Source organism: Lepidochelys kempii, chromosome 3 (assembly GCF_965140285.1).
Source record: "Lepidochelys kempii isolate rLepKem1 chromosome 3, rLepKem1.hap1, whole genome shotgun sequence".
Lineage (NCBI taxonomy): Eukaryota > Metazoa > Chordata > Testudines > Cheloniidae > Lepidochelys > Lepidochelys kempii.
This window is the reverse complement of record NC_136382.1, coordinates 184,119,300-184,132,756: the sequence shown is the minus strand read 5'-3', so window position 1 is coordinate 184,132,756 and position 13,457 is coordinate 184,119,300. Positions and strand designations below refer to the sequence as shown.

The 13,457-nt window shown below is 41.8% G+C and overlaps 1 protein-coding gene across 1 annotated transcript in view; it reads right to left on the bottom strand.

The window, feature by feature from the left end:
* The window catches only part of LOC140908333 (follicle-stimulating hormone receptor), a 160,368-nt gene that overhangs the window by 21,204 nt on the left and 125,707 nt on the right, over nucleotides 1-13,457 (bottom strand). The window contains exon 6 of the mRNA XM_073335303.1: nucleotides 12,564-12,641. Within this exon, the coding sequence (XP_073191404.1) occupies nucleotides 12,564-12,641 (78 nt within the window). The remainder of the gene's footprint in view (nucleotides 1-12,563; nucleotides 12,642-13,457) is intronic.

Genomic DNA, 13,457 nt, shown 5'->3' with positions numbered 1-13,457 from the left:
GGTGATATAAAATTAGTTAAACAAATAAATGGTGATCTCTAGGATTAACAGAAAGCTATTATAAAATCCCAGCCACTGTTGTTGGGATAAATTGGATTAAATGTGCTGGGCCAGGTTCTGCTTTCACTAATACTGATGTAAAACCAAATTAGCTGCAATGAAGTCAAAGGTGATCCTCCAGATTTATACCAGAGTAAGTGTGATCAGAATCTTTCTGATTGTTAGCATTAAAGCCATACAAACTTTGCATTTGCAACGTGCTGTTCAAACCTTGGGCTAACTGCTGCTCATTACTGCAGAGAGGAGCAAAATGCAACAGGAAAGACTCCAAAGAGGTGGAAGGGGAAGAGCAGGAGCTTCACTGAAAGCATTCACTTGCCTCCAGAAACTGTGAAGGACTCACTGACCCAGTGCTGCAAGATTGGGGTTCAGAGGCTTTGGCATGGAGAAATAGCTGGGGAATAAAAAAGGGGACTCTCAGGAGCCATCAGACTTTTTAGCAATCTCTTCTAACAGGCAAACTTCTCATGAAAATCTGCTGGCACATTAGTGCTGCTGGGACCAGCAGTAACTCCCCATCTGTGCCCTCTCTCCCCCTCTGAGAGATCATAGAATCATAGAATCATAGAATATCAGGGTTGGAAGGGACCTCAGGAGGTCATCTAGTCCAACCCTCTGCTCAAAAGCAGGACCCATACCCAATTAAATCATCCCAGCCAGGGCTTTGTCAAGCCTGACCTGAAAAACGTCTAAGGAAGGAGATTCCACCACCTCCCTAGGCAACACATTCCAGTGTATCACCACCCTCCTAGTGAAAAAGTTTTTCCTAATATCCAACCTGAACCTCCCCCACTGCAACTTGAGACCATTACTCCTTGTCCTGTCCTCTTCCACCACTGAGAATAGTCTAGAACCATCCTCTCTGGAACTACCTCTCAGGTAGTTGAAAGCAGCTATCAAATCCCCCCTCATTCTTCTTTTCTGCAGACTAAACAATCCCAGTTCCCTCAGCCTCTCCTCATAACTCATGTGTTCCAGACCCCTAATCATTTTTGTTGCCCTTTGCTGGACTCTCTCCAATTCATCCACATCCTTCTTGTAGTGTGGGGCCCAAAACTGGACACAGTACTCCAGATGAGGCCTCACCAATGTCGAATAGAGGGGGACGATCACGTCCCTCGATCTGCTGGCTATGCCCCTACTTATACATCCCAAAATGCCATTGGCCTTCTTGGCAACAAGGGCACACTGCTGGCTCATATCCAGCTTATCGTCCACTGTCACCCCAGGTCCTTTTCCGCAGAACTGCTGCCTAGCCATTCGGTCCCTAGTCTGTAGCTGTGCATTGGGTTCTTCCGTCCTAAGTGCAGGACCCTGCACTTATCCTTATTGAACCTCATCAGATTTCTTTTGGCCCAATCCTCCAATTTGTCTAGGTCCCTCTGTATCCTATCCCTGCCCTCCAGCGTATCTACCACTCCTCCCAGGTTAGTATCATCCGCAAATTTGCTGAGAGTGCAATCCACACCATCCTCCAGATCATTTATGAAGATATTGAACAAAACCAGCCCCAGGACCGACCCCTGGGGCACTCCACTTGACACCGGCTGCCAACTAGACATGTAGCCATTGATCATTACCCGTTGAGCCCGACAATCTAGCCAACTTTCTACCCACCTTATGGTGCATTCATCCAGCCCATACTTCCTTAACTCGCTGACAAGAATACTGTGGGAGACCGTGTCAAAAGCTTTGCTAAAGTCAAGATACAATACATCCACTGCTTTCCCTTCATCCACAGAACCAGTAATCTCACCATAGAAGGCGATTAGATTAGTCAGGCATGACCTTCCCTTGGTGAATCCATGCTGACTGTTCCTGATTACTTTCCTCTCATGTAAGTGCTTCAGGATTGATTCTTTGAGGACCTGCTCCATGATTTTTCCGGGGACTGAAGTGAGGCTGACTGGCCTGTAGTTCCCAGGATCCTCCTTCTTCCCTTTTTTAAAGATTGGCACTACATTAGCCTTTTTCCAGTCATCCGGGACTTCCCCCGTTCGCCACGAGTTTTCAAAGATAATGGCCAATGGCTCTGCAATCACAGCCGCCAGTTCCTTTAGCACTTTCGGATGCAACTCATCTGGCCCCATGGACTTATGCACGTCCAGTTTTTCTAAATAGTCCCTAACCACCTCTTTCTCCACAGAGGGCTGGCCACCTATTCCCCATGTTGTGATGCCCAGCACAGCAGTCTGGGAGCTGACCTTGTTCGTGAAGACAGAGGCAAAAAAAATCATTGAGTACATTAGCTTTTTCCACATCCTCCGTCACTAGGTTGCCTCCCTCATTCGTTAAGGGGTCCACACTTTCCTTGGCTTTCTTCTTGTTGCCAACATACCTGAAGAAACCCTTCTTGTTACTCTTAACATCTCTCGCTAGCTGCAGCTCCAGGTGCGATTTGGCCCTCCTAATTTCATTCCTACATGCCCGAGCAATATTTTTATACTCTTCCCTGGTCATATGTCCAACCTTCCACTTCTTGTAAGCTTCTTTTTTATGCTTAAGATCTGCTAGGATTTTACCGTTAAGCCAAGCTGGTCGCCTGCCATATTTACTATTCTTTCAACACATCGGGATGGTTTGTCCCTGTAACCTCAACAGGGATTCCTTGAAATACAGCCAGCTCTCCTGGACTCCTTTCCCCTTCATGTTAGTCCCCCAGGGGATCCTACCCATCCATTCCCTGAGGGAGTCGAAGTCTGCTTTCCTGAAGTCCAGGGTCCGTATCCTGCTGCTTACCTTTCTTCCCTGTGTCAGGATCCTGAACTCAACCAACTCATGGTCACTGCCTCCCAGATTCCCATCCACTTTTGCTTCCCCTAAGATAAGGGCAGTGGCAGAGGAGTGGAACTAGCTGCACATCAAGGCAGTGGGAGGCCACTGGGTGGAAATAGTGCAGAATTTGCTAAGATAGATGCTGAGTTTCTAATGCACCTGCTGCCTTCACAGAGTACATCCCCTATATGCTCCACAGCCCCCCTACTCTCATGTTCTCCCCTCTGAGAAAAGAATTAGGCAGCAATTCCATGAGTTTAAATTCATGGAGTTCTCTGATGAGTTTTAACTGTGGTTCTTTAACAAATTAACGTTTAATGTCCCTATCCCATGCTCCCTCCATGATCCAAAAAATTTACATTTGGGTCAGTTATATTTATCATTTATACAGTATGGTTTTTCATCTCCTTTATTGTTACTCTGTACCACTCACCCCCTCTGGCACTGAATGACCGCCCTGACTAATGGCACGAAACAAACAATTAAATTAAACTTTCAGAAAACCTACACATTTTACTTCTCGTTCACAGTGAAAGCATGCGAACGACCCACTAATCTAAGGTTCAAGATGGTGGACTTAGGTTAACAAGAAAATCAATTATAGGCCTGGCTGGAAAGATTACCCTTTTGACCATGAAAGACAAATGTACATGGCTCAATGTCTGCAGTGTGTGTTAGATCAGATCATGGAAACTGTCTCCCATCCCATCCACTCACAGGTGCTATTAGAAATGAGTGAGCCAACACAGAAAGGCAAGATAATCAGATGCTGTTTTTACCATCTGACATATTTATTATCTTACATCATTCATATTAGTTAGCATCTGCCACTTTGACCTGGAGGAAAAATACAGCCACCATTTCAAGCAAAAAATATATAAAAATTATATGTTCACCTTTGAGCTAAACCCTGGAGTCCTCAGTCACTTTTTACTCAACTGTCACATAACCAACCTCCCAAACCTCCCAACCTTTGGCCCAAATTCTTCTCTTATTTAAATCAGCACATATCCTGAGCAACTTCAAAATAAAATGGAAGTCTTGCCTGAGTAAGCTGAGTAAACATGACTTAAAAGCTCTGGGATTTGTCTTCTTGTGTTTATGTTTGATCACTGTATTGGTACATTTACAGTATAAGGGCGAAATTCACTCCTGTGCAGAAGGCCAGCACAAAGCCTACAGCACCACTTAAGTCTCATTTATGCTGAATTGTGAATGTTTAAGGCGGGGCATAGATTTTGTGTTGGGGTGAATTTCAATCTTATATATTTTTAGGCATTCTTAACTGACTTTACATAAAATTTCAGTTTGCCTTCCCCCTCAGATCTTAAGATGTGGTTTGACTTTTAGCTCTAAACACACTATTAACTTCTAGGGAGAAATCCTAGAACAATGAAATCAATAACGATTAGTGGGTATTTAAAAGGATCTGACTGAGAAAGCTGTTGAAGCATAAAAACGACTGGAGAGTGTAAGTGATTCACATTATGCCTTTCCTTTTTGAAAACATCCTTCTGATAATATAATTTTGGGGATTTTTTCTTTGTGAAGTATTTCCTCAACAATGCAGAATGTTAATTAAACATTAATTAACATTAAAAATACAATAAAAGAACTAAAAAAGAGCCACCGTGGCTTAACAACCATATAAAAGAAGCAGTGAGAGATAAAAAGGCATCTTTTAAAAAGTGGAAGTCAAATCCTAGCGAGGTAAATAGAAAGGAACACAAACACTGCCAAATTAAATGTAAAAATAAGAACATAAGAATGGCCATACTGGGTGAAACCAAAGGTCCATCCAGCCCAGGATCCTGTCTACCAACAGTGGCCAATGCCAGGTGCCCCAGAGGGAGTGAACCTAACAGAAATGATCTAGTGATCTCTCTCCTACCATCCATCTCCACCCTCTGACAAACAAAGGCTAGGGACACTATTCCTCACCCATCCTGGCTAATAGCCATTAATGGACTTAACCTCCATGAATTTACCCAGTTCTCTTTTAAACCCTGTTATAGTCCTAGCCTTCATAACCTTCTCAGGCAAAGAGTTCCACAGGTTGACTGTGCGCTGAACGAAGAAGAACTTCCTTTTATTATTTTTAAACCTGCTGCCCATTAATTTCTTTGGTGGCCCCTAGTTCTTATATTGTGGGAACAAGTAAATAACTTTTCCTTATTCACTTTCTCCACACCACTCATGATTTTATATACCTCTATCATATTCCCCCCAGTCTCCTCTTTTCCAAGCTGAAAAGTCCTAGCCTCTTTAATCTCTCCTCATATGGGACCCGTTCCAAACCCCTAATCATTTTAGTTGCCCTTTTCTGAACCTTTTCTAATGCCAGTATATCTTTTTTGAGATGAGGGGACCACATCTGTATGCAGTATTTAAGATGTCGGCCTACCATGGATTTATATAAGGGCAATAAAATATTCTCCGTCTTATTCTCTATCCCCTTTTTAATGATTCCTAACATCCCATTTGCTTTTTTGACTGCCGCTGCACACTGTGTGGACGTCTTCAGAGAACTATCCACGATGACTCCAAGATCTTTCTCCTGATTAGTTGTAGCTAAATTAGCCCCCATCATATTGTATGTATAGTTGGGGTTATTTTTTCCAATGTGTATTACTTTACATTTATCCACATTAAATTTCATTTGCCATTTTGTTGCCCAATCACTTAGTTTTGTGAGATCTTTTTGCAGTTCTTCACAGTCTACTTTGGTCTTAACTATCTTGAGCAGTTTAGTATCATCTGCAAACTTTGCCACCTCACTGTTTACCCCTTTCTCCAGATCATTTATGAATAAGTTGAATAGGATTGGTCCTAGGACTGATGCTTGGGGAACACCATCAGTTACCCCTCTCCATTCTGAAAAATTACCATTTATTCCTACCCTTTGTTCTCTGTCTTTTAACCAGTTCTCAATCCATGAAAGGATCTTTGCTTTTATCCCATTACAACTTAATTTACGTAAGAGCCGTTGGTGAGGGACCTGGTCAAAGGCTTTCTGGAAATCTAAGCACACTATGTCCACTGGATCCCCCTTGTCCACATGTTTGTTGACCCCCTCAAAGAACTCTAATAGATTAGTAAGACATGATCTCCCTTTACAGAAACCATGCTGACTTTTGTGCAACAATTTATGTTCGTCTATGTGTCTGACAATTTTATTCTTTACTATTGTTTCAACTAATTTGCCCGATACTGACGTTAGACTTACCGGTCTGTAATTGCGAGGATCACCTCTAGAGCCCTTCTTAAATATTGGCATTACATTAGCTATCTTCCAGTCACTGGGTACAGTAGCTGATTTAAATGACAGGTTACAAACCATAGTTAATAGTTCCGCAATTTCACATTTGAGTTCTTTCAGAACTCTTGGGTGAATGCCATCTGGTCCAGGTGACTTGTTCCTGTTAAGTTTCTCAGTTAATTCCAAAATCTCCTCTAGTGACACTTCAATCTGTGACAATTCCTCAGATTTGTCACCTACAAAAGACAACTCAGGTTTGGGAAACTCCCTAACATCCTCAGCCATGAAGACTGAAGAAAAGTATTCATTTAGATTCTCTGCGATGACTTTATCGTCTTTAAGTGCTCCTTTTGTATCTCGATCGTCCAGGGGCCTCACTGGCTGTTTAGCAGGCTTCCTGCTTTTGATGTACTTAAAATACATTTTGTTATGACCTTTTGAGTTTTTGGCTAGCTGTTCTTCAAACTCCTTTTTGGCTTTTCTTATTACATTTTTACATTTAATTTGGCAGTGTTTATGCTCCTTTCTATTTACCTCACTAGGATTTGATTTCCACTTTTTAAAAGATGCCTTTTTATCTCTCACTGCTTCTTTTACATGGTTGTTAAGCCATGGTGGCTCTTTTTTAGTTCTTTTACTGTGTTTTTTAATTTGGGGTACACATTTAAGTTGAGCCTCTATTATGGTGTCTTTGAAAAGTGTCCATGCAGCTTGCAGGGATTTCATTCTAGTCACTGTATCTTTTAATTTCTGTTTAACTAACCTCCTCATTTTTGCATAGTTCCCCTTTCTGAAATTAAATGCCACAGTGTTGGGCTGTTGAGGTGTTCTTCCCACTAATGGAATGTTAAATGTTATTATATTATGGTCACTATTTCCAAGTGGTCCTGTTATAGTTACCTCTTGGACCAGATCCTGCGCTCCACTCAGGACTAGATTGAGAGTTGCCTCTCCCCTTGTGGGTTCCTGTACCAGCTGCTCCAAGAAGCAGTCTCTGCATTTCGTCTTGAGGTGACATGTACCCAGTCAATATGGGGATATGGAGATAATTGAAATCCCCCACTATAATTGACTTTTTAATTTTGATAGCTTCTCTAATCTCCCTTAGCATTTCATCGTTAATATCACTGTCCTGGTCAGGTGGTTGATAATAGATCCCTACTGTTATATTCTTATTAGAGCATGGAATTACTATCCATAGGGATTCTATGGAACATGTGGATTTATTAAAGATTTTTATTTCATTTGATTCTACATTTTTTTCACATGTAGTGCCACTCCCCCGCCTCCGCATGACCTGTTCTATCCTTCCGATATATTTTGTACCCCAGAATGATTGTGTCCCATTGATTGTCGTCACTCCACCAGGTTTCTCTAATGCCTATTATATCAATATCCTCCTTTAATGTAATAAGAAAAGCCCAAAAGGAGTTTGAAGAACAGCTACCCAAAAACTCAAAAGGTCATAACAAAACGTTTTTTAAGTACATCAGAAGCAGGAAGCCTGCTAAACAACCAGTGGGGCCCCTGGATGATCAAGATACAAAAGGAGCACTTAAAGATGATAAAGTAATCCCAGAGAAACTAAATGAATTCTTTGCTTCAGTCTTCACAGCTGACCAAAGACCAAAGCAGACTGTGAAGAACTTCAAGAAGATCTCACAAAATTAAGTGATTGGACAACAAAATGGCAAATGAAATGTAATGTGGATAAATGTAAAGTAATACAAATTGGAAAAAATAACCCCAATTATACATACAATAAGATGGGGGCTAATTTAGCTTCAATTAATCAGGAGAAAGATCTTGGAGTTGCCGTGGATAGTTCTCTGAAGATGTCCACACAATGTGAAGTGGCAGTCAGAAGAGCAAATGGGATGTTAGGAATCATTAAAAAGGGGATAGAGAATAAGACGGAGAATATCTTATTGCCCTTATATAAATCCATGGTAGGCCGACATCTTAAATACTGCGTACAGATGTGGTCCCCTCATCTCAAAAAAGATATACTGGCATTAGAAAAGGTTCAGAAAAGGGCAACTAAAATGATTAGGGGTTTGGAACAGGTGCCATATGAGGAGAGATTAAAGAGGCTAGGACTTTTCAGCTTGGAAAAGAGGAGACTAAGGGGGGATATAAAATCATGTGTTGTGTGGAGAAAGTGAATAAGGAAAAGTTATTTACTTATTCCCACAATATAAGAACTAGGGGCCACCAAAGAAATTAATGGGCAGCAGGTTTAAAAATAATAAAAGGAAGTTCTGCTTCACACAGTGCACAGTCAACCTGTGGAACTCCTTGCCTGAGGAGGTTGTGAAGGCTAGGACTATAACAAGGTTTAAAAAAGAACTGGATAAATTCATGGAGGTTAAGTCCATTAATGGCTATTAGCCAGGATGGGTAAGGAATGGTGTCCCTAGCCTCTGTTTGTCAGAGGGTGGAGATGGATGGTAGGAGAGAGATCACTAGATCATTACCTGTTAGGTTCACTCCCTCTGGGGCACCTGGCATTGGGCATTGTCAGTAGAAAGGATCCTGGGCTGGATGGACCTTTGGTCTGACCCAGTATGGCCATTCTTATGTTCTTATGATCTTTTTAGTTGGTCTATATTGGCTAAAATGTGCAGCAGTGATCAGATATGCCTGCCAAGGCTGGAATATGGAATACAAATAACATAGTGATGCTGGGGGCTTTACATGATGTAGGATCTATTTTTTTAATATAATAAACTTCGTTCCATAGATTACTATTTCTGATATAAATATTTCACAATAGTGCAAGTGAAGGAACATTAAGGTTATGTGGGGATGGAGGCAAATTTGGGTTTAAAATGAGGTATTTCTTTCCTATGGAGAGATATGCAATACTGCGAGGTATACCAGAAGAAGATCTTATTAAAGGTATACCAGAAACTGAATAAACTAAATACTATACTTGTCATAAATATAAAGGGAAGGGTAACAACCTGTATGTATGCAGTATCATAACATCCCTCCTGGCCATAGGTACAGAATCCCCCTACCTGTAAGGGGTTAATCAGTTCAATTAACCTAGTTGGCACCTGACCAGAAGGACCAATGGGAAAGGAAGATACTTCCAAATTGGGGAGGGAGGGGGAAGATTTTGTTTGTGCTCTCTTTGTTGGTTCTCTCTCAGGACAAAGAGAGAGACCAAGCAGGTAATCCAGCTCCTTCTGAAATGATACATCTAAAATTACAGAAATTGTAAATTATAGCAAGGAAATGCATTAGATTATCTTTTGTTTTAGCTTGTGAATTTTCCCTATGCTAAGAGGGAGGTTTATTCATGTTTTTGTAACTTTGAAGTTGAGCCTAGTGGGGAATCCTCTGTGTTTTAAATCTTTTTATTACCCTTTAAAATTACCTTCCATCCTGATTTTACAGAGGTGCTTCTTTTACTTTTTTCTTTATAATAAAATTCTTTTAAGAACCTGATTGATTTTAGTGTCCAAAACGTAAAGGGTCTGGTCTGTACTTTTATTAAAACCTATTGGTTGGTATATTATTCTCAAGCCTCCCTAGGAAAAGGGATGAAGGTGTTTGGGGAGATATTTGGGGGGGGGGGGTAGGGCTCCAAGTGGCCCTCCCTGAATGTTTGTTGAAATCACTTCGTGGTAGTAGCAATATCATCCAAAGACAAGAAAAGGAATTTGTGCCTTGGGGAAGTTTTGAACCTAAGCTGGTGGAATATAAGATTAGGGTGTCTTTCATCCGGGTCCCCGCATCTGTATCCCAGGGTTCAGAGTGGGGAGGGAACCCTGACAGTACTTCATTCCTGGAAGAAATTAGCTCTACTTTCTGTATAAAAGCAGAGTAGCTGCAATGAAGTCAAAGGTGTGTAAAAGCAGCTTTCTCCTATTTTAATGTGGCCCATCCATGATATTCCCTGTGGGTGAAATTCACCCGTGTAGAGGGCTACCATGGAACTATGCACAATTTTAGGGGATGTTGATATGAATACTTAGTTTGTGGCAAGCTGCAGTGTAATCTACCTTGTTCTATCCTGCCACACAATAACTGTCTGTGTGGACTCTCCTGCCATGCAATAATAGTTCTGTAGTGCACTTTTAATCTATTCCTATTTCAAAGCAGGGAAGATCAAAGTGCACTATTAATCTTTTAGTGCACTGCAGCAGGGTCCACATGGATACTCAGTGTACAGGCAGGATTTACACCCCAGTTTTCTGCAAACTAAGTGTTTGTGTAGACAAGCCCTAAGGGCTACCTCTGAACTCCATCAGCCTCATATCCCAAAATCATCCCATGTAGCAGCATGAGACCATCTTACCCATCTTGTCTTCATGTTATGGGTCACAGTCCAAAAAAAAAAACAACCTGAGATCCACTGGTCTAGTTAAGTGAGAATGGGGCTGGGAGTCACAGACTCTTGAATTCTAATCCTAGCTGTGTCATTGGTTCATTTTGTGGCCTTGGATAGATCACCTAACCTGTGTGTCTGTTTTCTCTCTATAAAATAAAAATAGTGGGCTGGATTTTCAGCTGCACCCATTGTCCATTGGATGCAATTTTTTGGTAAGGCAACTTGAAAAGGAACATCAAAGGTTGATGTCCAGGTTTGTCATCTACTTTTTCACTCTTCAGAGAATACTGTCCACATTTAGTAGATTGGGGATGGATGGATAAATGGTGGGGTAGACTAGTGGTTCTCAGCCAGGGCTCCGGGGCCCCCTAGGGGACCTCTAGCAGGTTTCAGGGGGCTTCCAAGCAGAGCCAACATTAGACTTGCTGGGGCACAGGCAGAAAGCTGAAGCCCCATCGCATGGGGCTGAAGCCCAGGTCCCTGAACCCCGCCACCAGGGGCTGAAGCTGAAGCCTGAACAATGTAGCCTCGTAGGGGCCCCTGTGGCATGGGGCCTCAGGTAATTGCCCTGCTTGCTACACACTAACCCCAGCCCTGGCTTTTATATGCACAAAACCAGTTACTGTGACACAGGTAGACCATGGAGTTTTTATAGCATGTTTGGGGCAGGGGGGGCCGCTCAGGAGGAAAAAGGTTGAGAATCTGTGGGGTAGACAATGGAGGGGTGATAGTAGTTAATCTTGCTATAGTTCTATTTTCAAATATTGAGGCTCTTATCCTGCTTCCATCCTAATCAGTAAGATCAGAATTGGTCCCTTGCTGCATGACCCCTGCTTCCTGAATTTGAGTCAAGCTGCAGGGAGTAATGGGTAAATTTTCCAAACTAGGCATTTGCCTAGGTGGAATGAAAGCAGCTTTTTAGTAGAGCAAACAAACTTTCAATGTTCCTATAAAAGGGATCAGGAAACCCAGCTTGTTCATTAAAAAACATCATTGTTAAGTCAAATGAGAAGTCATCTAACTACACAGCATGAAACTGCATTGTGAAGTGGCCTGTAACAATACATTAATTTATGTACAAGTATACCATATTTTACACATATCTACATGTAATTTGCTTGAATAATGAATGTCTTTGAATGATGTATCTTACTGCAAATATGGATGAGCTATGCGTCCTTTGGAACACAATTTGTATTATGTGGAACCATCATGGTCTTTAACCTTGGTACCATTAATTATTAAATTTTCTCTATGGTCTGCTCTGATTCTAAAATACAGAGCTGACATGAAAAGGCCGGAGGGAGAGAGCGATTACTGAATATTGAAAGTATAAAAGAAGACAGGAGATATTTCTTAGTTAGGAGCTTTGCCCATTTGCAAACCCATTTAAATATGGAGGGGAGGGGTTTAAAGTGGGCTCTGGGTTCAATTTCTACTTAGGAAAAACTGGGGGGGAAGGAGCAGAAAGGGGTCAGAGAGAAGAAGCCCAGTGAAAAATGAGGGTGTCAAATGGAATAGAGCACAGACAGAGTGAAGAATAAACAAAGGCTGTGTAAAAAGAGCAGTGATAATAGGGGAGATGGAAAAAAAGAGGCTACCTAATGATTCTCTGCTGTCCTGAGTTTATACTTGGAGGAGACAGCCATCAGGCTTATTGGTTCCATGATGCTCTGCTGGCCCTATTTGTATGCTTGCCAGCTTAACTTTTGGGGGGCAGTTCTATCCCTGATGCACAGCACATATATAGCTCTCGCTGTTGCCCCATCCCGCTGGCTTCCTCCCATCTGTTTCCTGTATCTACATGTTGTCTCCTGTTACATACTTTGACAAATATGTAGGACAAGAATCATCTTTTTGTTCAGTGTGTGTCGCACTGGGGCTCCAATCCCTGCCTGGTGTCTTGAGGTGCTGCACAAAACAAATATTTAACAACAAGACAGGTTTCTTCCAGCCAGAATTTGTTATAAATGAATTTCATCTTCTTGGGGTAAAAAACCCCACATGGGTTTGAATTACAGGCTAAAATTAGTTTTGCAAAACTATAAAATAGCACTCAACAAGGTTTCTCAGGCTCTATTCTGGAGAAGATGTAAACTAACGTGATATTTGCCAGTTCTTACTCACATAATGACGCTTTCAGAACTCAGGCCCATGAAGGAATTCCTTTCAATTGTACGTATATTTATATTATCTTGAATATCTCTGAAAAAGAAAGTAAAGTAAAAATTAAAGAGTTTTGTAGCTCTGTGATCCTTTAATTTCTTTGACAGGAAATGATGCTTCAAACACCAAAATGATTTTTCTTCATATTAGATCTGAGAAAATATTTTACATGTAGGTTTCCTGAATGATATCACTAAGTTTGTCCAAGTACTGCTGGGGAGTGAAATGGGAGTAATCACTTCCATACCATTGCTTTTTGCTTTCTAGATCCAGGAAAGAGACCAAAGCCCTGAGGTAAGTGGGGAAGTGGGATACCGGGAGGAAGCAGGAGCACACGAGAGGGGAGGGCTCCTGCCTCATACTGAGAAAGAGGGACGATCAGCGAGTTATTTCAAGTGCCTACACACAAATGCAAGAAGCCTGGGAACCGAGCAGGGAGAACTGGAAGTCCTGGCACAGTCATAGAATCATAGAATCATAGAATATCAGGGTTGGAAGGGACCTAAGGAGGTCATCTAGTCCAACCCCCTGCTCAGAACAGGACCAATCCCCAACTAAATCATCCCAGCCAGGGCTTTGTCAAGTTTGACCTTAAAAATATTTAAGGAAAGAGATTCCACCACCTTCCTAGGTAACGCATTCCAATGTTTCACCACCCTCCTAGTGAAAAAGTTTTTCCTAATATCCAACCTAAAGCTGCCCCACTGCAACTGAAACCATTACTCCTTGTTCTGTCATCAGCTACCACTGAGAACAGTCTAGATCCATCCTCTTTGGAACCCCCTTTCAGGGAGTTGAAAGCAGCTATCAAATCCCCCCTCTTTCTTCTCTTCCGCAGACTAAACAATCCCAGTT